Source organism: Gallus gallus, chromosome 9 (genome assembly GCF_016699485.2).
Source record: "Gallus gallus isolate bGalGal1 chromosome 9, bGalGal1.mat.broiler.GRCg7b, whole genome shotgun sequence".
Taxonomy (NCBI): domain Eukaryota; kingdom Metazoa; phylum Chordata; class Aves; order Galliformes; family Phasianidae; genus Gallus; species Gallus gallus.
Window position 1 is genome coordinate 122,437 of NC_052540.1, and position 24,105 is coordinate 146,541.

The 24,105-nt window shown below is 41.9% G+C and overlaps 1 protein-coding gene across 12 annotated transcripts in view; it reads right to left on the bottom strand.

The window, feature by feature from the left end:
• Window positions 1-9,368: 9,368 nt before the first annotated feature.
• The window catches only part of ARMC8 (armadillo repeat containing 8), a 60,488-nt gene continuing 45,751 nt past the window's right edge, over window positions 9,369-24,105 (bottom strand). For 11 of the 12 annotated variants that reach the window (XM_040705500.2, XM_040705497.2, XM_015291328.4 and 8 more), the window contains 10 exons: window positions 22,527-22,609; window positions 22,134-22,215; window positions 19,700-19,786; window positions 17,759-17,851; window positions 17,135-17,284; window positions 14,923-15,018; window positions 12,653-12,748; window positions 12,107-12,179; window positions 10,810-10,903; window positions 9,369-10,005 (listed from right to left, as the gene is read on the bottom strand). In XM_040705500.2, coding sequence (XP_040561434.1) covers window positions 9,972-10,005; window positions 10,810-10,903; window positions 12,107-12,179; window positions 12,653-12,748; window positions 14,923-15,018; window positions 17,135-17,284; window positions 17,759-17,851; window positions 19,700-19,786; window positions 22,134-22,215; window positions 22,527-22,609 — 888 coding nt within the window. In that variant the 3' untranslated portion in view covers window positions 9,369-9,971. Of the gene's footprint in view, window positions 10,006-10,809; window positions 10,904-12,106; window positions 12,180-12,652; window positions 12,749-14,922; window positions 15,019-17,134; window positions 17,285-17,758; window positions 17,852-19,699; window positions 19,787-22,133; window positions 22,216-22,526; window positions 22,610-24,105 lie in introns of those variants that run through there. The other variant, XR_005862087.2, reaches the window with a different exon arrangement.

Sequence of the window (24,105 nt, forward strand, 5' to 3'; positions counted from 1 at the left end):
TTGTTTTTTGAGTTACAACTGGTCGGATCTCAAAGGGATCAAGCTCTAGTGGAGCCTCAAGATCTGACTTCTTAGTGCTTTCATTTTCTGAGTCCAGTTCATGTGGACTCTCTTGTATAGGATCCCCAGTTATTTCTAGAGAGATGTTTCGGATTTTTTGTACCAGAATTATAGGGTTAGGTTTTTTCCCTCTCAAAATTGCAACCTGTCTTTCCAGTTCTTCAACACGGTCACGTAATAGTTGATTTTCATCAGTGAGAGCCCCTTCAGTTATATTTAGCCGGTTCAAGGCCATCAGCAGCGGCCACGCCACCGTGGAGGCAGCTAACTGTCGTTCTCGTGTAGTGAGTACGTTTTTGTTTAGACTACTGAAATACTCAGCCAGGCGGGCTGGGGATTCCTGAACATTTCCTGCATCCCGTAGGGGACCCCATTTTTCAATAATACAAGCAATCCCGTGATATGGGGATCCTAGGAATCCCGGGATGTGCCCTGGCAAAACTTCACTTATGGGGCTAGCCTTTCCCCGTCCAAACCATCCCATGAAATTGTTCAAAAATGTCATGGTAATTATTTTAAGAGGCTTATAATTGGGTATCTTTAAAGATATTTGGCTGCCTGGCTCGCCAAAATGTAGAGCAAATGAAGGTAATGACAAAGCCTTTATTTAAGAAATAGGCACACGAGGGAGAGATATCAAAAAGAATCGACTCACCCCTCCCAGTAGCAGCGCGCAGGCAGAGCCGAGCTGAGGAATGTGTCCCTCCCCCGTTCGTACCGCCGCGCCGCCGCACTCACACACTCACAGAGCCCACCCATTGGTTCAGGCTGTGACCTTGGAATTCCACTACAGGAGGAGGGGGGTGTAGTGGAAACCGTAAGTCATGGTTTGAAACATTGATTGAGCAGGGACAAATCAGGGGAGCTCAGGTGCATTTCATGCACCTGAATGACAGAAGGGGTGGATCCTGGCTCTACCCCCTCCCAGTCCTCATTTGAGGGTTGGCAGTGGAAATAAGGGGCTTTTGCTGGAGATCCCTGCTTGCATGAGGTCTTCCAATGTTAAGCAGATTTTGTTCTTTGTTTTTGTGTTCATGGCTGCTGCATTTGAGCAAGTGCTCACTTACAGAAGTCTAGGACTTTGTTTCTCCACTATCATTGCTGCATTTTCCATCACATTACATTACAGGAGGTGACATTGTTGGTGTGATGCTGGGGGAGTGATTTTGGAGTGACACTGGGGTGATGTTGGGGAGTGACACTGTGGAGTGATGTTGGGGTTTCACTGGGGGTGACATCAGGGAGTAACCCTGAGGTGACATTGTTGGGGTGACACTAGTGGGTGCACATCAGAGTAACATTGGACTGACACTCGGTTGATGTTGCACAGTGATGCTGCAGGGTGATGTTGGGGTATCTGTGGGGGATGACAGGAAGGAGTGACATTGTTGGGGAGATGCTGGGAGGTGATACTGCTATGATGTGGAGGTGACGCTGAGGGGGTGATGTTGGTATGTGATGTTGGGCAATCACTGGGGGTGGTATCAGGGAGTGACGCTGGGTTAACATTGCTGTAGCGACGCTCAGGAGTGATGATGGGGGTGACATTGTTGGGTTGACACTGGAATGATGTTGGGGTATCACCTGAGGTTGAGATCAGGGAGCATTGCTGGGGTGACATTGTGATGACATAGCGATGATACGGGGGATGACACTGGAGCGACATTCGGGTGACACTGGGGTGATGTTGGGAAGTGACGTTGGAGGGTGATGTTGCAGTATCTCTGGGGTTCAGCATCAAGGAGTGATGCTGAGGGTTGATACTGCAATGACATTGGAGTGATACTGTGGTGATGCTGCAGAGTGAAGTTGGGGGGGGGGTGACGTTGTGGTATGACTAGGGGTATGACTAGGGGATGACACCAGGGTATCACTGGGGTGTGACATTGGGATGACGCTGGAGAGTGATTCTGGGATGTCAGTGTAGTAATACTGGTGATGTTGGGGTCTTGCTGGAGGTTGACATCATGGAGTGAATGCTGGGCAGTGACATTGTCGGGGTGACATTGTTGAAGTGTTGTGTTGGGGTCCTAAAGGTCCCTGACTGATCCTGAAATTGAATAAGGTATTTTGGCAGTTTTCAGGGAGCTGATATTTGTGTGGCTGCAAATATCTTGTTTTGTATAGAGAGCTGTCCTTGGTAGTTGGTCTTGTTTTGCAAGCAGATGTTCCACTTGGGCTCTACAACATGAGCTGGCCACAAGGGTACAGCATGCAAGTAGCACAAACCCTTCAGACCGTGGGGAGAACAAAAGCAGGAGAGAGCCTGCAGTAGGAGAAACAGCTAAAGTGTGCTTTGAAACAGGATGCTCAGCTGGTGCTACCTATCAAATCCACCACTGGCATGTTCCTTCTCTCTCCTCTTTGGCGGTTTGCCATCTCTCAAGGACCAGATAGTAATTGTGCACTTGCTTAGGGAGATTCTGCTTCCTGCTTACTGGGATTATCTAAAATGCGTGACTGTGTGTGTCTGTGAGTATGTGTATGTTGAATGGAACTCGTCGCTGCTCTGAGTGCATAGCTTGCTTACCTGTGTTCCTGGGACATCCTGTCTCTCAGATCCAAACATACCCTGAAACATCAGTGGAGTTGTGGGGTGATGTTGGGGTATCCCTGAGGCTTAGCATCAAAGGGTGATGCTGTTGGGGGCTGATGCTGTTAGGGTATCACTAGGGGGTGACATCATGGAGTGATGCTGGAGCGGCCTTGTTGGGGTGGCACAGGGGCCTGATACTGGGGTGATGGTGGGGTGATATTGGGGTAATTTTACGGAGTGATGCCAGGGGGTGACATGGGGGTGATGTTGGGGCTTCCCCAGGAGGTGTGACATCAGGAAGTGATGCTGGGGGGGGTGACACTGGGGTGATGGTGGGGTGGTACCAAAGTGATATTAGGAAGTGACATTAGGGAGCAATATTGAGGTATCACTGGGAGGTGACATTCCAGAGTGATGCTGGGGTGACTTTGTTGTAGTGATGGTGGAGGAGGTACGCTGGAGTGACATTGGGTTGATGTTGGCAAGTGATGCTGCAGGGTGATGCTGGGGTGACAGTGGGGGGTGGCATTGCTGACATTAAGGGATGATGTTGGGGTATCTCTGGGAAATGACATCAAGAAGTGACATTGTTGAGGGGTGACACCGTTGATGATTGGGGCGACTTCAGGGCATCACTGTGGGATGACATCAAGGAGTGACATTGCTGGGGGGTGACGTTGCTGGTTTGACACTGGGATGATGTTGAGGAGTGATGTTGGGGTATCACTTGGGGTTGGCATCAAGAAATAATGCTGGGGTAACATTGTGAGGGGGGTGACAGTGGGGTAATATGAGGAGTGATTCTGGGAGGTGATGTTGGGGTATCACTTTGTGGTGACATCATGGAGTAACACAGGGGTGACATTGTTGGGGTGATGCTGGGGAGTGACACTGGGATGACACTGAGAAATGATGTTGGGGTATCACTTGGGCAGTGACATGAGGGAGAGATGCAGGGTGAGATTGGGGTGATGCTGGGGTGGGCACACCAGAGTGACATTGGGGTGACATGGCACTGATGCTGGGGGGGGGTGATGCTGCAGGGGTGACACCAGAAAGCATGTGGTTATGTTCAAGTGATGTTGGGGTGTGATGTTGGGATATCAATAGGGTTGACATCAGGGAGTGGCACTGGGGTGACATCGCTGGGGGTGATTTTGGAGTACCACTAGGATTTAACATGAAGGAGTGATGCTGGGTTGACAGTGTTGGGGTGACATGGAAGGTTGACATCGGGGAGTGACTCTGGCATTGGGTTGACGCTGGGGGGTGGTGTTGAGATGACAGGGAGGTGAGATTAAGGAGTAACGTTGAGGGAAGTGATGCTGGAGCATTGCTGGGGGGGTGATATCAGGAAGTGTTGGGGCTGATTTTTGGTGTGAAATAGGGAGGGTTTGGGACTAGAGTTTGGGGGAAAATAGTAAGGATTTGGGGCTGGTATTTGGGATGAAATAAGGAGGTTTTGGGAGCTGAATTTGGGGTGAAATAGCAAGGATATGAACCTGAAGTTTGGGGTGAAAACTGATGGTTTGGGGCTGGAATACGGGATGAAATAGTGAGGCTTTGGAGCTGGCTTTTGAGGCCAGACACGGGCATCAGGGCAAACATTTATTGTGAAAACTGGGCATTTTGGTGCTAGTGCAATTTGAAGTGACAAAGGGGCTTTGCAGTGCCATTTCTGGGCACACTGTGCGTAGTCTGGGTGCCAGTGTTTGGGGAATGACTCCCAGCACAGCACTTGGGGGGAAAGACAGTTTAGGGGCAAAGGCAAGGAGCAGGTGGCATTGGGGAGGGGACAGTGCCCATTTCTGGTATGGAAAGGGCTGGATTTGGGGCTGTACCTGCTGTGGAGGCACACGGATAAGGGCACAAAAGAAGCAGGTCGTCTGAGGGTACAACACCAGCACCAGCTGCTTGTGCTGGAACAGCAACTCAGCATTGGTCTCAGGGTCTGCCTTCCACTGTGGCAGTTGAATCACGTAACACCTGCTCAGTGTGTGCCTCCTGCAGGAAGGGGGGGGGGGGAGATGTGGGGAAGGGTTTGGGGATAGTTGGGGGTGTGGGATGCGGGTATTTGTGGGAATTAGGGGGAGTGAGGAAGGAATTGGGGGAAGGTGGGAGGTGTGGGGAGGGTGGTCTGGGGGCTGTTGGGGGAAATCAAGAATTTCTGTGGGGTTTGAGGGCAATTGGGGGGAGTTGGGAGGTGTGGAGGGTTGGGGGAGGAAGTTAGGGGTGTTTGGGAGTGTGGGGACAGTTGTGTGTGGGGATGCTCACTCTTTACCCTCCTCATTAACATTGTCCACCTTGTATCAGGAAGGGGGCAGGAAGAGAAAAAGGGAGGCTGCAGCATGTGTACTTCACAGGGCCCCTGCACTCCTCCAATCAAAGATCATTAATATACCACAGTACCCCATTTCAGCTGTGGCACAACATGGGAGGGATTTCTGAAGTCATAGCAGATTTGAAGAGAAGACAAATCATCTCTGGAATGCACTCCTCATAAAACTCACCTGTCTGGACAGTTCAGAAACCAGATGGAAGGCGGCAGTTAACAATTGACTACTGGTGCCTGAACACTAACACAGTCTTGCTAGGAGCCAGTGTCCCAGACATTGCCAACGTAACAGCTTGTTTTGTGAGCAGCCACACATCCATGGATGGCAGTTTTCAACATAAAAGATACGTTCTTTCCAGTTTCCTTGCAGGAAGAGGATAAAGAAAAGTCTGCTTTCACGTGGGAGGGGATACGATATACCTTTAGCAGACTCCCGCAGGGGTGTAAACATTTTCCCACTATTGCTCAAGTCGCCTCACTGAACTTTGACAGAGTTTCACTGCCTTTGGATGTGAAATTGTATCCATGTGTACATGATATTTTAACTGCAGGGACATCCCCTGGAAACGTGGAGGAAGTGGCAGCAGCACTAGATGACTCAGAAATTGAGATTCCACCTGCAAACTGTCAGGGACCAAGTAAAGAAGTAAAATTCTTACGACAGCAAAGACCAGTAAAACGGTGTGGACTTGACTGAACCAAAGCAAAGATATGTGAACTAGTGCGAACAGAAGCAAAGCCATGCAAAATTTTGCAAAACCATGTGAGCTTCATGGAACCTCGGTGAAGACCAGTGATTCTGCAAAGTCTTCAGTGAACCAGGACGGATTTCCGCAAAGCCCAGTGAAGACCCACAAACCTGTACAAAAATACCACGAATCCACACAGACAATAAAGTGAACCCCAGCAAAAACCTACGAACTCGGGCATCCTTTGATTTATTCAGATTTGGGATCTGGACAATGCAACCCAACTGGACAAGTCCCTTGTAGAATGGTAGTATTTTCTTCATGAATACTGAAATCTGAATCCTCTGTGTTTCTCTTCATCTTCAAGCACATGCACGTTGCCAGCTGGAGGGCTTCTCACAAGAAAGATTGGCAGATTCACTGCACAAAGCAGTCAAAACTCAGATACGCCACCTCTGCATCCAGGCATGCACGCGTTGTGCTGCCTGTCAGGCCTGAGCAGCGACTGCAGTACTAAATTCTCTTCCATGGGGGGCAGCAGAGAGCAGTGCTGCACTACTGCACGTGCACGGCTCCAGGGCAGACAGTTGATGGTCAAGTGCAACACTGCCGTGATGGGCACAGGGGTGGAAGGGAGCAAAAACGGTATGTTCCCGGGGCAGGCCCGGTTGCAAAACTGCCCAAGGAAATAAACAAGGGGCATCCTGGATTGGAAGAGAAGAAAGTACCGCTGAGCTGGCTGTCCAAGAATTGACTGCTCACCCACATCTCAGTACTTCGTAGAAACAGGTGCTATTTATAAGCTTCCTTGTGCACGTGCACCATTGCCTGGAGGTCTAAGCATAACAAAGATCGTCGGATTTGCTGCACAGAGCTACAAGAACGCACGCATGCCACTTTCATGTGCCTGCGTGCATGAATCCTGCTGTCTGCGGCACCAGACATACACAACGGCAGTTCCACCGATTGGCCACGCGGCGGCACCAGAGAAAGCGGAAACAACTTCGCCGCAGTTCCGCATTTAGCCACAGCGGGGGGGGGGGAGGGGGGGGAGGCACCAGAGACGGCGGAATTAACTTCTCCGACTGGATGGATGCGGACCCGCATTACAGAACGTGGCCGTTCCCTCCTTCTCTTGATGACAGAGGAAAATCACCAAGTTAGAAGAGGAAGGGGTGGTGCTCTGACTTTTTCTCCTCCAAAATACCACTTTTCTCCTTAAAATATGACATTTTCTCCCACAAAACCTCATTTCTCCCAAAAATAAGACATTCTCTCCCCCCAAATACCATTTTTCTCCTGAAAATATGACATTCCCTCCCCTAAAATACCATTTTTCCACCAAAATAAGACATTTTCTGCCCAAAATACCACTTTTCTCCTTATATTGTGACATATTCTCACCAAAAACATCACTTTTCTCCCCAAAATATGTCATTTTCTCATGGGAAATGTCACTTTTTTCTAAAAGATATGACATTCTCTCCCCCAGGCAAAACCAATCACTTGGACACAGGTAACCTTTGAGAGAATGCTTATCATCACCATACCCTGCAAACAGACATAAAGAGCATATATACTTAAAACACTGATTAGGTTTGATTGGTTTTCAGGAAGAGAAATGGCACAAAGATGACAGAAATGTGATCATTTGTATCATGTCCAAACTCTGCTTGCTTTGGTTCTGCAAACTCTAGCTCAACAGATGCCACCATCCAAAGAAAGCTGTCAAAGGCCCAGCCAACACGTTTGTTCCCATTGCAGCCTCAGAACGTGACTGTGGGGCTGTGGAGACGGCACAAAGTGCCAACTGTTCCATGAAGTTCAGAAAAACCTACATGTTCTGGTAAAGTTCTTTTTATTTACACTATTCATTTTCTTCTCTTTGTACATACCTATAGTAACATGAAAAAATATTCACAAAGCTGAACTGAAGGTAAAAATGTTCTCATCCAACAGTTTGCCCTGCCAACACCTGTGGGAAACGGCAGTTGTTCTCATGTAGCAACAAGATTGTCTGCGCATTGTTTTTATCATTTCTGGTAGAATTTAGGAATCAACCACCTCAAAAGATGTACACAGATACTTACTCACCTTTCTTCTGAACACTTCTAGGCACAAAAGCTTTATAGAACCAAACTCAGGTTTGTTTTTAGAAATGCAAATTGCGGGAAGAGGGGGAGAAAAGAGATATGGAAGAACTTGAGCTCCTAAATGTATGTAGCAGGAGTGAGAACTTAGAAGCCAGATACACACTGTAAACCCTTACATTCACAATACCTGCCTCAGAACTTTTCCTCAGTTCAAGCCAAAATATATCTGATGGAGTTTTATAGATAGGACTTCATTTCTGAAGTACTGCTACTTATCAAGTTCTCACTTATTTTCACATCCATTCTTGTTTGGCCTCTGAAGTCCATCACAAAAAAATTTTGCAGAAGGACACAAAAACTTCCAGTCGCTTACTGCAGTGCCTGGGGGGAAAAGTGTCAGGTGCTCACTTTTATTTATCTTTCCAGAGCAGAAGAAATTACATGAAATGTATATATTCTCCTCTGCAACCAAGTGATAACAGTTATCTGACACGCAGCACATTCAAATTCCAGGCCAAACCGTGGTCATGTTTTCTGACACAAGTAGTGACCTCTGAAAAAAGTAAGGCTATCACAACTTGACCTTCTGATCAGAAATTGAAGATTAAGATACTTATCAAAACTGCTTAGCAAGGTGATGGACCTCTCTTCCGGCAGCAGCCTTCCTGAAGCTCAATGTAACATGAAAGATTTGGTTTAAGACATAGGCTGCAACCCTTAGCATGCCTGTTAGTGCTATGTAAATAGAGTGTTTGGAGATTCTAACCTGGAATTAGAGAGTAGACATGGGAAGAAAGCAAGAACCCTGAACTGCATGAAGGAGAGCTCCTTGCTGCTCCCACTTGCTCCTATGCATATTTGACTACTGAAGCCACTGGGGGGTCTTGCATTTCAGCCTAACCTTACACACAGTCTTCATTTGTACCCACAAATTTTCTCCACGCTTACAGGCACCGTTTCAAGGTACTTACAGACAATTTAGGCTTTTGAATACAGTAAAATCCCATCACTTATCACCCAGGTATCCAAATCCATGCTGTGTGTATATCTATACATATACACAAAATTTATAGCAACATGACTGAGCAAAAAGAAAAAATTCAATCCGTTCCCCAACTTAATGCACCCATTAATGGAAATAATCTCTATGTTGCATAACTATTTACCTTACTGAAGGTAAAGGATGCAAAACAAAAGCAATCCCTTAATTGCTGCTTGCCAGGCCAGAATGGCCTCTTGCAAGTGTAGCTTTTGCAACATGTTGTTCTCTCTACTGATACCAGGGATCAGCAAATACATATCTCATCAGTGAAATCAACTAATCCTTCAGCAATTATCTGAGAAATTTCTTGGCTTCTACAGCAAGAGGTCATGCCTGCTTATATTGCAGCCAACTGTCACTTCCCAGAAAAGTCAACAGTCACGCTAACTCCAAAGCATGAGACTTTCTTCTAAAACTGCACAGGGATGGATGTAGAACAATCCAGCTGACCCATTCCACTGATTTGAGTATTTCTCCAGTACTGAGTGACCCTGTATGGCAGTACAATGCTAACTCTTGGATCTTGTCAGTACAGAATTTGCTGCTTATAATTTGGGATATACTGTCTCCCCCTATTTTCCTCTTTAAAAAGGAAGTATAATGTAAGTTAAGCTGAAGTTCAGAAATGCATATATTTTACTTAAAAACATTCATCTGTTCAAAATTCAAAATAAACTTTATGGGATACAACAGTTTTTGTTTAAATAACATTTCATTCAAACTGTATATAATTCATTGAAGTATTCGTACAGCAAACAATGGTTAATCCTTGAAAACCTGTAGAAAAAGATTTTCACACAAAAAAAGGAAAAACATAATTGAGGTATCACACCCAACACACATTCATCCAAGCACACGCACACACTCAAACACACCCACACACATCCATGCACACAGGCTGCAGCAAAAGCAGAAAACTGTAGGCCCAAAAGGAAAATGATGACTGATTGTTCTATTCCAAAGTCCAGGTAGCTCAGGAAAAAAACAAACAAACCAAAACAACCCCCCAGGAGTCCTCTGAGTAAAGAAACTACCTCAAAAAAAGTTCTCAAGTGCACTGGAGACCTGATCATTTAAACTGTTTCTGCAAAGCAGCTCCCTGCACCTAAGAAAAATGCAGCCCAAGGTGACTTGTGCAAATATAAGGAGTCAGGTATATTTCCTGCTGTTCCTTAAGTAGACATGAGGGGTGTCCATAGATTCCATTAGCCTTTGATCATGCAAGATACTGCTGGAGTGCTGTCTTTGCCCTGCAAGAGAAAAACAAGCTGTTAACTGTTGGGTTCTGGCTTTATCATCAACAACTGTATGAACAAAACTGCATGTTATGTTGGCAAGATAGGGAAGGTAACTAGTGAGGTGACAGGAAAGCGAATAGCTGCTTCCTTCAGTTTGGGAGAACCTTGGTTTTGGTGCAGAAATGCTGCGTGGGCTGTAACGGTTCAAGGACCCACCCTGGACCTGAGAATAAGACAATCTAATCACGTACACTAGATGTTCAGCATAATCTAAGCAACTGTCAGGTATGGTGTGAATTAAGATGCATCCCGAACCTTGAATTTTTAAGCAAAGAAATCCCCCTTCAGTTGGTGAAAAGCAATCATTTTTCTGTATTACAGATGTACCACGAAAAGCAGTGACTATGGCTGAGAAATGAACCAGCCACGTATCAGGAACTTAGCACACACAAGAAGCACATTATTCCTGTCAGTGAGACTGCCCCTACTAACACCATACACTGAGGTGAGAGGGTGAAAAGCAGCAGTCAGAACAGGACAATTTATATGATCCAACTTTGCACTACATTTTTGTTACAAATACCTCCCAAAAGCCTATGGTTACATTTCATCAATATTTCAGCTAATTCAATGTTCATTATTAGAACTTGAATTGAAAAGTTTTGCTTCCCCTTCAGCTTACATCTCACAACTATGCTATCATGACCCTGACAGTCCTTTCCAAGACCCCAGCCAACACAGCATCCCAGATCACATAATAAAAGCAAGATTCTCCTCTAATCTTGTTTCTGGATTTTATTTTTTATTTATACTCACTTGTCACACAGATTTGGATCCGATGACTGACTCAATTTATGTAGGATATCTACTATTCCCATGTCTCGTAGTTTATCTTGGCGTTCTTGTGAGCCTGCAACAACAGATTACATTCTTGGAAATACCACTGAAAGAAAATGTATGCAGAACAGAAGAAAGGAGTGAAAGGAGAAGAAAGCAGAAAGCAGCTTAAGGAGAGGGGTATGGAGCACAGTTCAGCTAAAACACAGCAATGGAAAACCTCCTTCAGCTGTAGCAATTTCAAAACAGAGGCCTAGTTTCTTTTTGGTGTTTTAGTATGCATGTGTTTAAAGAAAAAAAATTCAAAGGCAAAATCCCAAACAAATTTTATCCTAATTCAAGCAATTGAAGTCAAGCTTCTTTAATCTCATTTTTCTGATTTGAATACAAAGAACATTTAACTGAGGGTGTATTTTTAAGTCTAAGCTGTAGCACTGTGAGCAGAAAACCATCTGGAGCATAGCTGCCACCATTGAATAAAATTCTGTGACCTGAGAGAGGTGAAATAGGTTACACAGGAAAAAAAAAATGTCCTAACAGCACTAATTTCTTTATTGAAGTGCAGCATCGTCAATCTGAAGATCTGTAAATCATCCACCTAACAAAGCCCTCCTCCCAGCCCCAATACTCCTCAAAGAACACCACCTCCCATCCATTCTTCTCCAACCATTCCTTCCTGTGATGCACTGCTTCCTCCATTTGTCCTCTCCATCCCTCACAACAAAACCACTCTTTTTTTGTGGTGCAGCATTCTTCATTTCCCTCCCAGTTACCTTCCACTACAGGTACAGGGTTACAACTCTTTTTTCCCATTCCTCCCAGTTCCAGCCACAAATCATTTTACTGGTTTCAGACCCTCACTGCCCAATCCATTCAGGTCTGGGAAAAATACCTTCCCAACAAGGCCCTTTTCTAATCCATTGCCATCTATCTCTCCCCAGTGAGCCTGCTCCAATTATGAATTTCCATAATCCCCTTACTAGGATTCTTTCATTCCAACTGTTTTCAGATTCTGCAGAAATGCTGCAGGTGGAATCTGTGTGACACTCATCAGCTCTTCTTTACTGACATCATCCTCCTCCCTTCCTGCCCCAGAATAGCTCTCTACATTTTCTTCTATGACCCAAGTACACTCACTTCTTCCATATTAGACCTATAATGATAATCTCCCTTTATGCTTTGGATTCAATTGCACTGCAATAATGACTAGTATGTAACACCAGCCTTTTGATCATGGTAGCAACTTGTCTATGCATTAATAATGAGGCTTTCTTACCTTCCTCTTCATTCCATATGAGATTAGATATACAGAACATGGCAGCAAGCTGAAGTTTAGCATTTGAATGACTCTAAATATAGAAAAAATAGTATTCAAATTTAGAGGAAGAGATTCAGAATTTCTCACACTTACATTTTGGCATTCATCCTGTAACAAATGAGGTAGAAAAAGTTGGGACAAATTCTGTATCTATAAATTCTCTAACATCATGACATGACAGTTTAGTAGCTTCCAGTCAATTCCTCTTACATACATAGTAAGAGATCTACAGGATGCTTCTTTCTCAATATCACTACAAATTTTCCAAATAGAATTGTTAAAGGTATTGCTTAAGTCAGCATAACATTATTATGGGAAATAACACTGGATCTTCCTTCTCATCTGCCATATAGAGCTGCACAGCATGATTTCTTAAACACAACTGGGTAGACAAGAGCTAAGTGCATGATAATGACTAACAATTTATACGAATAAATGCTAAAGTGTCATCTTTAATTCTGACAAAAGATCAAAATAAAACACTGAAGAGAAATTCCCCCATACCATATAGTACTTGATTTTCTGAAGAATGTCATCATTGGTCATAATCAGTTCTTTTGCTGTTGTCCCATCTGCTATATTGGCAAGTATACATAACGTCTGAAAGAGAGAAAAACTGTTAAGAATATTGGCTGCAGATCACATCCCATGATTTATACAGTTTTCCTGACAGCTTTGAACTTGTAACAAACAATTCTTTTAATTAGTTTTTTTATCTTTAATCTGGAGTTTCCAGCTTGCTTACATTTTGCCAGTGCCAAAGCTGTAATAACTGTGGCTGAACAGCCCTTCCAAAAAAACAGTTTTTGCTGTTCTAAAAAATTAAGCAACATTCATTAATTCATTTCAATGAGTAAAATTTAAGCCTCTTATGGAAATACGCATAACATAGAAAAGATACAATATACTGGAAAGTAGAGGAGTCTATTCTGTATCAGCAGCTAGAAAAAAAACAACACATCCATGTAGTTCTTTGGGTCAGGAAAAGGAAAAACAGAGGTCTATCTGCTGATCCCTCAGAGAAATATTTTTTTTCCCACAAGTTCTAATCACACATCTTACCTGCAGAGGTAACTCAAGTAAACTGCTAACACACCTGCTTATTTCTTGTGAATTAGAAAAGCCATCTTAGAATATGACCTTGAAGCAACAAAGCCCATGTTTGCACTACATGCACAAGGCATTAAGACTTGCAAAGGCGGCTTTCCTGGTGCTCAGGAGGCACAGGGAGATGCTTTGTGAATTCTTCCCTTAAGAGCTGTGTAAGAACTCAGCCATGTTTTCTGTGCATATGGCTGCAGGAGGGCTCTGGAGAATGACCAGTGCATGTGTGATGCCTTTGTCTAAGCTTCATTCACGTTAGCAGTTGCAGACATCTATTATTTCCCAAAGCTGCTGACGACACACTAACAAGTCAGTCAGTGATAAACACCATCCTACTTGTGTGCAGTGTTGTGTGCAAGAGTTAGTTCTGAAGCAAAAGCACACTCATCTCATTGCAGGGGTAAGCGAAGCACTCTGTATACAAAGGCTCCAAAACTGAAAGCCTACATTCAGCTTTAGTACAACAGCCTTCTTCCAGGAGGTGCACTTTCTCCTCCAAAATAATTCTCAGAGGCTTGGCAGGCAAAATCATCTCCTACTGCAATAAAGGCCATTTCACTTACTAGAGCTTTATAAAAAACAATTTAGAAACTGTTTAATCTTCTGTTTAATCTTCAGCTGTTTCACAACCATGGTTTCACTAAACATGCTACATATTTAGTCTTTTTTTTGTGTGGGTTGGTATTTTTTGCTAATTTTGCAATTTAAACAGCCACAAAAGACCTCTTTACTTCAGCTCACTCTTCACTGAGCAAAGATTTAGATCACTCTGGATTTAGCAATTAAAGACATTTGCCATGCTGTTCACTACCAATATCCATTCTAAGCCAAAGGAATCCTCTGTAATCTCCCAGTTTCTCAATGCCCCCATTACTCACTACCACATGTCCTGTGTGAGGAAGACAGTTAAAGAGAGCCCTCATCTCTCATAATTAGCCAAATTCTGCTGTCCATTCTCCTTTGCTGTGGTAGCCTCACAGCAAGTATCCCTGTAAGCTGGCACCCTTATGCTGTTCTAAAACCAGAGATGCTTTTCCCTGTTGGACATCTCTCTCCATTCCCCTTTACTCGTGTTTATTCTTCCAGCTGTAATTTTTCAGAGCATGCCCCTCCTGCTCTTATCTTATCCTGCTCTTATCTTATCCATGCTCTTCTCCCTGCTACTGTCTCCTCTGCTGTGTCCACTGCTGGCTCCCACAGCTCCCAGGAACAGCTGAGATGCCACAACTCCCAGCAGAACATGTTCTACTGCCAGCAAAGCAGGCAGTAACACTATTCTTTATTATTAACTGTTCCAACAGCTGCTGTAGGAGCAAATAACCATGAAGATTTTCCCAGCATGAAATACTGGCTTCGCTCTCTTCCTGTGTCCCTGCTGTCCCCTTTCTGCCATGCCACTGCCTTAGATTTAATTCTTCTGCTCTCATGTACGGTGTTCTCCTACTTGTGAAATCTAAAAGGTATTCTGAATTCAATTCAAACATGTTTGTAATGAGGCACTGAAGAGGAATGTTCTTGTAGGTACTGAAGTTATTAAATGGACAGACCTCAGTAGAATAGCCACAGCATATCATAATCCTCAAGAAAAAAAATGATGAGAACAGAAAGCATTTTTAGGTGTTTCTCAAATTGTATTCTGCCACGAGAACTTGAAACAAAAGAAGGGATACCTGCTCTTTGACTTCTATATTGTGCTCCCCTTCCAGAATGAGGGTCACTGCTTGCATGATTTGCTTCCCATGAGTGCTCATTATATGGTCTATGTGCTGTCAAAGAAATGAAATATAATTAGGAGTAATTTTCCAGACACAGAGGTGGCATTCCTACATGAATTACTTTAAATAAAGAGTAGCAACATAGCACAAAGTTCCTAGCTCATAGCAAGGTCTCCCAAAACCCGAAGCAGCAGAAACACTTGGTAACATTCTTCTTCATTTGAACCCTGGTCATGTTTGAGAGAGCATGACATGGGCCTTGGTTCTGATTTCACTGAAACCTGTAGAAAAAAAAAAAAAACCACTGGTTTCCTATTTGGCCACAGTCTGAAGACTAAATCCTGCAGGATGCAAGCTCTCAGTATGATTCTGCAGTTAGAAAGAACCACCTTTTCTCCTCTGATAACAGGAGGACATCAAAGAGGGCTAAAAAGGTGTGGTTATTTTTTTCACCTGGCTGCCCACACTGCCCTCCCCGTGCACACAGGGGCTGCAGGGCTGTGATTGTTGGTGGTGTCAGTGAAGTTTGGGAAATTCAGGGATTGATGCTTTTATTTTTTGGTGTATTTGTGGGTTTTGGGCTGTGTGTATTTGGGCTGTGATTGTTGGTGGTGTCAGTGAAGTTTGGGAAATTCAGGGATTGATGCTTTTTTTTTTTGGTGTATTTGTGGGTTTTTCTCTTTTTTTTTTTTTTTTTTTGGCGGTAGAGCGCACTTCCGCGGTTTATTGAGAAACGAAGAGCGCCGCCTGGAACACTGCAACACGGTTTTACACCCTCATTCCCTCATTTAAAAAAAAGCCTTGAAGGATTCAGAAAGATAAGATGCATAAATTACTTATAGTCTAGGAAAAGAGTCTCAAGGTTAGAGACTTACAGGTAAAAAAGTCATATTATTAAGGACTACAAACACCTGTACAAGAGTATAAGTGGTCATAAGGAGTAACAGAAAAAAAATGGGAAACTACATCTACCGGAGGAACTGATAGGAAAACTCAGAAGTGACAGTTCACAGCCACCAGACATAACCACTGCACAACACACACTGCAATTTTTTGAGCTGGAACTTCTTATTGTAGAGATTCTTGTAGGATTTCTTAAAATTGCTAGCACTGAAACCTGGATCAAAAGCTTCTGGATGAGTTACTCTGGAGTAAGTTTTGGGTACAGAATAAGAATGGTTGATTCTGGCTCTAACGTGTTACAGAGAGTAGGTGAAGCTGGGACAGTATCAGATAAATAACACCTTAAAATAATGAGACTGCTGACTGAGCTCAGGGTGAATTTAATGGAGTGACAGGTTGTTCTTTTCTCATGAAAATTTTCACATTAGGACAGTGTAAAGTCTCTATGAAGCTTATTGAGATTCAATGAGTACAGATATCAGAAGATATTTTGCAGTGACCTTTTTATAGTAGAAACACAGTACATGATAAATGCACAGTAGAGGCTTCATGGTATTTTTCCCCCACAAAAATGCTGGCTTGCCAAATGTTTGCTGCATGTTTTCCCTCTGTTCTTCACAGGGGATTACCCCTTTCTTTTCCTCCACCAATATCTCTTTCTCCCTGTCAAAAACAATTCACGGGCCTACATTTTCAAAGCATTTTATTTCAGTGTGTAAAATGAGTGTGTGCATTTTTATTTTTTTTTCCAAGTGCACTGTCCCACAGTCACATTCAAGTAGTCTGTACTCACTATATAGTTGGGTAAGAACAGAAATATTTCAGGTGTCAAGAAAGAAGAAACATTAGGTCTCCTCAATACAAAGCACCTCTCCACATACTGACTCACAAGTGCAACTCTCTCATTGCTATTCTGGACAAGTTTCACAGAAAGATATTCAGGAAAGTTTTGTGGGAAGCTAAATGTAATGGAATTGATGATTAAATACAACTGTCTAGTTCTGTATTTGGTAACAGTTACCAAGTTTCAGTGGATGTACAGAATTCTTTCCAATTTTTCTGATGCTGGTTTGAACTTTTGCTTACAGATACTGAGATAAATGCTAAGCAGAGCCCTCAATTTTGGCCATGTATCAAACAGCAACAAACAGAAAACCATTTTGTATTCTCAGCCAAAATCTTTGTTTTGTCAAAAAAAAGTAATCATTCATTTGCATTTTCTGTATGTTTGATCAGAAGAAAGTCTGTTTGCAGCTCTACTTACTGGACGAGTAGACAGAAGATTCCTGAGCAATCCTAAAGTTTTCATCAGAACATTTACGTCGGAATCAGAAAGTAACTGGAATAGCTGCTCTGTGCTCAGACCTCGTAAGATGTCAGATTTGATCTTCTGTTCAGCTTGAAATGCCATATTCTGAAAAAGACAATGTTTCTTAAACCTTAAGCTTTAGTTTTTACTTCTAGTAAAATAGCATATATAAAATAGCATGTATGTATCCTTGCTAAATTAATCCCGAAATTGTTATAACTTACCAAGAACTGTAAATTCTCCATAAGAGTGTACTTATAGTTATGCAATAAATCAGTATCCACACAGTTTTATGGCTGATTTTACTGACACTTTTATTGGTCCCCATCATGCACTGCTCAAATATTTGCCTGAATGATCCGGACAACCAAATCGGTATCTGAATGGAAGAGTTTTTATTCATCTCTAACTGTTGAAGTGTTCCAGGCTGATAGTGCTTTCCTTCTTTAAATGGACAGAATGAAGAAACAGATTTCACTTACACTATTTCTAGTAACAACTCTCAAGTTCCCTAAGCCACATTAACAAACTACTTCAGAAGTGCAATTGCAAGCAGTATGCCATCAGTATTTTACTCACCATTAAAGCCCAAATGCCGTTCACTCGCAAGGCAAGATTTTCACTTTGTGTTAAACTACATAGAAGTTCTATGGCTCCTGATTCCAAAATAGGCTGAAATGAACAAGTTGGGACGAAAAAACCAAACTTTTAAAGCAATACACTGAATAATTAGACATACAAATAAAAGTAAATGTAATTTTTTTAAAAAACAGTCTTACTTATATCTCACTCTTGAGATTCCAACACACTCTTGACTTTGATGAACTGATCAAGCCATGCCCCATATTCATGAGCACTATGAGCCCTCTGAAGGGAGAGAATTCTTCACTCAAAAGAGTGGAGAGGGCCTGACACTGCTGCCCAGAGAAGCATGGGTGCCCCATCCCTGGAGGTGCTCAGGGCCAGTCTGGATGAGACCCTGGGCAGCCTGTGCTGGTGGAGGGGCAGCCAGCCCACAGCAGGGAGTTTGGAACTGGATAGGCTATAAGATCCCTTCCAACCCAAGTATGTAACAGAAACAGACAGCAGTTTGTGCCAAAGTTCACCTGGTCCCACGTGCAATACTGTACACTGCAATAAGCTGTCAGGGAACCACAATTTCTCCTTGGCCTTGGTGACTGGCTCACAGAGAATTCTCCATAGGCATGACAGATAGATCTTTCAAAATTTTTTACATTTTTACTCAGCAATTTTGCAGAGAAGAATACAGACCTGTTTCAGCTTTAAGCAACTGATAATTTGCATATAAGTTTGAAAATACTACATAGGAAAAATGCAATATACTTTAAAAAAAGCAGTTGGTTTACCGATGTTTTCAAATCTATCATTTCTAAAAACTCTTTCATTTTGCTCAAGCAGTATTTTGTTTCAGCAATTATACTTTTACACAAACTATGTGTCCTGATATTTCAGTCCAATTAGCAGTTCAGTATTTCAGTTCAATTACAAATAGAAACATTAAGCTGCCTGTGACTAGCAGTTTGAACAAGAAAGCCCATGAATCAGTGAAATACTGGTGGTGGTGTTCTCAGAATCACAGAATGGCCTGGATTTAAAAGGACCACAATGTTCATCCAGTTCCAACCCTCCTGCTATGTGCAGGGTCGCCAACCAGCAGACCAGGCTGCCCAGAGCCACATCCAGCCTGGCCTTGAACGCCTCCAGGGATGGGGCATCCACAGCGTCCTTGGGCAATCTGTTCAGTGTGTCACCACCCTCTGGGTGAAAAATTTCATCCTAATATCCAACCTAAACCTCCCCTCTCTCAGTTTAAGACGATTCCCCCTTGACCTATCACTATCCACCCTCGTAAACAGTCGTAGTGTTATTTTATAGTTTTCCGTCTCTCAAATTTGACTGGAAACATCAAGCTCAGTTGATTCAAACAAGAAAATCTAACTGCTCCACAGGAGCCCACATACACCAAAATCTCACAGATGTATTCTGTAACTTAGAAGTGTTTCCGACGCAGGAAATGGTTCCATTTTATAGAGTATGGATTTGTATGAAACACAGATGTGAAACAGAGCTCACAGCAGATACCCCCTATCTTTCAGTCAAGAAAAATAAAAACCTCTCAGTCGAGCTATGCCAGCATTCTCAAGATCACAGCAGTAATTCTGTAAGACAATCATATCCCCAATTAAAGTTTGTTTTCTTGGAGCTCACGAGTTTTTTTTAGATAATCATTATTCTACAAGTCAAAAAATTCATTTCTACTTTCTTTTTTTTCCCTTCAGAGACTACATTTAAATATTCAACAGTATTCAACTGTCACAGCACTGTAAGCAGGTTTACTTTTTATTAGCAAGCAATCAGTGATTTCAGTCTGTCTAACATTACAACTCTATGACAACTAACACATAGTTCCTACCCATCAGGATACTCTTATGCTTATTGAACCAGTCTATAGGGTAGCTTTTATCCAGTAACAATAAGAGGTAACAGACTAACACTAACCTCTTTGCTTGGTGAGAATTCTAGAAGAAGATTGCATAGTGTAGAAGATGCTACTATCAGAATTTCATTCGGAGCATTCTGTAAAACCTGTTGTCATGAAGGGGAGAAAGGAGAATCTCTGTCAACGAGTAGGGTAAGGCAGGGATTGCTGTGAAATGGAATACCTGTAATTATGCTGCACTTCGTTATGCTACACATCTGGAGATGCTTTGATGTTTGTAGTGCAGATTCAGACTGTGCTCATTCAACTCAATGTGATACTTCTCACTAAATGACAAGCTGGAGCAACACAAAGTTGTTTCACAGAAGTCAGACTTGAGAGCTTTCATGTGGGTCTTAGAATAAATCAATGGGAACACAGCCATCTTCTGCAAAGCATGAATCTAATTCTGTTCAGTGGTCATTCTTTCAACAGAAAACAGGCTGTGACCTGTAGAACACCTCTGTACCATGCTTTACCAAAAAAAAAAAAAAAAAAAAAAGCTCTAGGAGTCTCCTCAAGACTTCTGCTCCTTGAGGAAAGCATAATACAATACAGCAAATTTTGTCATACTTGTCCTTTTGGGAAAGTGAGAAATCTCAAACAAGTTAAACTCTCTTAGGTATGCCAGGATGTCAGGTGGGACCCACACATGCCATTCTTAAACAGAACATCACCCCAGTGTGGTCTGGAAGAGATTCGTCAGGTAAGGAGGATGCAACTGCGCTTCCAACAAGGAAAGGGGAATGGGTGAGAGTGGTCTGTACCAACATCTGTTTCAGAGCAGCAAGCAAACATTAACAGTTACTCAATTTACAGAGTTTTGCACAGAAGTGCATTTACACATGCCCTGTAGATGTAAGCCTTCCTCTTCAATACAGCTATATATGCTAGAGAAGACAGAAGAAACTTACGTAGTTATTATTAAGCTAGATTGAAAATTAATTTATCTTTATTTAAAATTTATTTTATTTTTCACTTAAGAATAATTCCTGCCATTTTGGAATGAACATACAGGAGTTCCTGACTCCAGCTTATTTGATAAAAATCACAATGAGCAACAGCCAGCAGCTGTGTTTGCAGAGTTTTTTCACATAGCTCTCCTTCTAAACTGGTTGGGCTTCTTCAAGCAAGCTTGTCATTTTAGCTTTACATTTCTAGGTGTTTTGATGTTTCCAAGTTGGGATTTTTGCAAACTTTTAGATATTCAAACCATTCCCTGCAAGCCCTTTCAGATGACAATCACAAGTACTGATCATCAGAGAATTATGCCATAGTGATTGCGCAGAACTTGCATGGTCAAATCTCTCTTGACTTGCCAGTTAAGACTGATTAATTAACTTATGGATTACCATCACAATTCACAAATACTACTCAAGAATCAGTGTTTCATATGTAATAGGTACAGTATTGTATATCTTGTCAGAAAAATAATTGTTCCACCATATCCATCATGAAACTACAGTACAAAGTAGACCCACACTTTAGGGCTTCTAATTCACACAAGCATCATAAAAGGCCGATAAGGTGACCAGCAAATCAATTTTGCGTAGTCCATTATTTTTGAGAATTAGAACATAAGCAGATCAGAGGAAGTCAATGAGACTTTATATAGGCCTGAGCAGCGTGTCCAACAGGCATCCTTCTTGTATAGAATCATCCAAACCACCAGAAAGAGCCAAAAGATCTATTGATCTTTTACTTCCTTACAGTACTTTGACTGAAGCTTGAAGGCAGTCAGCTCATGTAACTGTGCCTCACTATCAGGTTCATCAGTTCAACTTTGCTGATGAGGCTTTCTCTGGCATTAGAGAGTTGGGCTCGTTTCAGGCATTTTTCTTCGTGATTCTCATGGGCGTCTACATTGCCTAAGCATTCAGGCTCCTTGCAGAATTGGCTCATTCCCCATTTTCAAGAGCTAAAAAATGCTGACACTAAGAAACTGGTCTGTTTATCTGCACTTAGTGACAATCACATTACAGGGCAAGAAACAATTGATGCATTTTGATGCATTTTAATCTTGTGGATAATCACATTTTATTAAAAAAAAAAAAAAGTATTTTAAAAAGTCTTGCTGAGTTCTTCAGCTTCATTTTTAGTATTTGCAATGAGAACCAGAGAACTACAGGAGAAAACAGACCTGAATTCTCTTATAGTGCTTACAGACCAAGCCTGAGCTGTTCCATCTACTCTAAACTGAAGGATATACAGTCCTCGTGTCCTACAACACTAAATATTAGGGACAATGTAGCTTTATTAATTGATCACAGAAAAAAAAAAAAAGATGAAAAAATAGCGAAGTATGGACCACAACACTCTTTGCATGGAATTTGATTTCTAAGTCATATATGTTACGATTCTACAGAAACACATGCAAATTAAACATACACCATATCCTCCATGTTATTATAACCAAGCAGAAGACTTGAGTGATTGCAACTTGACTTCACTTACCTTCATTAAGGGTTTCCATACAGCATGATCCTGAAAACTTGTCCTGAGCTGCTGAACAGAACGGGACAAGCTGTGCAAACATCTAAAACAGAAAAGAAACACTCATTGTGAAAAAAGTACACAGAGATACACTGATGCTTCTACACATACATACACACACACACACATTGCTTTTGCACATAATAACACAGCCTAGAATGTAGTGACTAATAGCTTGCAAATAGCAAAAGAAAATACTGTGCCAGTTCAGAATAATTTTCTCCCCCTAAAAAGTTTTTCAACAGTTGAAGATTTCAGCTTAACTTCAGCTCTTGAAAAACTGAAGATCTAGCAAGTGCAACATCAGACTTTGACCAAAAAACGTTGTTTGTATGAAACAAAAAAGCATCCTACCTGACTGCAGCTAATCGCACCTTGATACTAGATTCAGATAAGCCATTAACAATACGGTCCATCATATTTTCAGTTTCAATGATCTAGAGCAAAAAGTAATCAATATTATATGAATAAAATAATATGAACATTTATGGGGTTGTTGTCTTTTGTTTTGTTTTTTTAGCTTCCTGTCTGCAATATTTTAAATATTGTACAAAAGCTACAGCTAAAAATAGCAAGCCACTTTAGAGTCTCAGATTAAGTGGAACAAAGTGTGCATCTGCACATGAGCTGGAAGACATTTATACCCTCTGTTCCACTACTGCTTTTAAAATGTCTTGAATAATCATCAAGAAAAAATGCACATAATATGTATAATGTATTATTCAATGTTATACTAAAACGAAAGACAGCATGTGTGAGTGCACAAAATATATACAAACTATAGATTAGAGACATGTTGTAAAGCCATCTGGAGAAGATACAGTTGCTCATCTTCCATATTTAGACATGGCCAGCACAAGCATTTAAAACTAGGATAAAAGGGAGTTAATACCATGGTGAAAGATGGCCTTTATATAATAAATCAACTTTGTTCTGTTCACACCCATCACTTATTAAAAACAATTCCTTGAAATGTAAGAGAAGGGATCCTTGCTATTAACTAAAGAAATTAATCCTGCAAAAAAAGAGAAATTTATGGGTTTGAATTGAATCTCCAGTAGGGTTTGCTGTGATAGGACAAGGGGAAATGGCTTCAAACTAAAAGAATGGAGATTTAGATTGTATATAAGGAAGAAGTTTTTTACAATCCTTGGAGACACCCAAGGTTGGGCTGGATGGGGCACTGAGCACCTGATAGAGCTGTAGGTGCCCATCTGCTGCAGTGAAGTTGGGCTAGATGGCCCTTAAGGTCCCTTCCAACTCAAAAGATTCTATGATACTGTGAAATCTGGAGATTCTGAATGGTTCCCCACTGAAAAAATCCTCCCACTTATTATCTTTTTCAACTGACTGTTTTCCCACCTGAACATACCTTTCTTCCATTTATCCCCTTTAGCAAGTAAATACACTCAAAATTCTCCTGCCTCTTGTGCCGGATATTTTAATTTGACACAGCAAATCCACACTAAATTTCAAACTTTTAACTACATGACTACTCCTATCTTCCAATCTTTTCTTTGTTGTTTGAGTAGAATTTGTTCTCTTTCACACCAAACGTTCTAATAGCACAAACCCCTTAGTCACTTCGGAATAACGGAATCAATTGTGACTTGGTTTCACAATATTATTAGATTTTCTAGGGTTTGTTTCTGGGTAAACGCTTATTTTATAATGGAGGCAAATTTTGTCCCTCAAAACACAGGTTTCAGAAACATTTAAAGACCCACATACCACAACAGCATCCCTGCACAGCCTAAACAGTTGGATTGATAATCTTTATAGATCACTCCCTACTAAGCTATTCCATTCTATTCTGAGTAGCAAGGACCACAGCATATTGAAAGACTTTATTCTGAAAATCTAGTTCCTCACCATGAAAAATTGACAAAAACTAACTTTACTCTTGTATTTTGTTATTGAAAGACAAATTTTC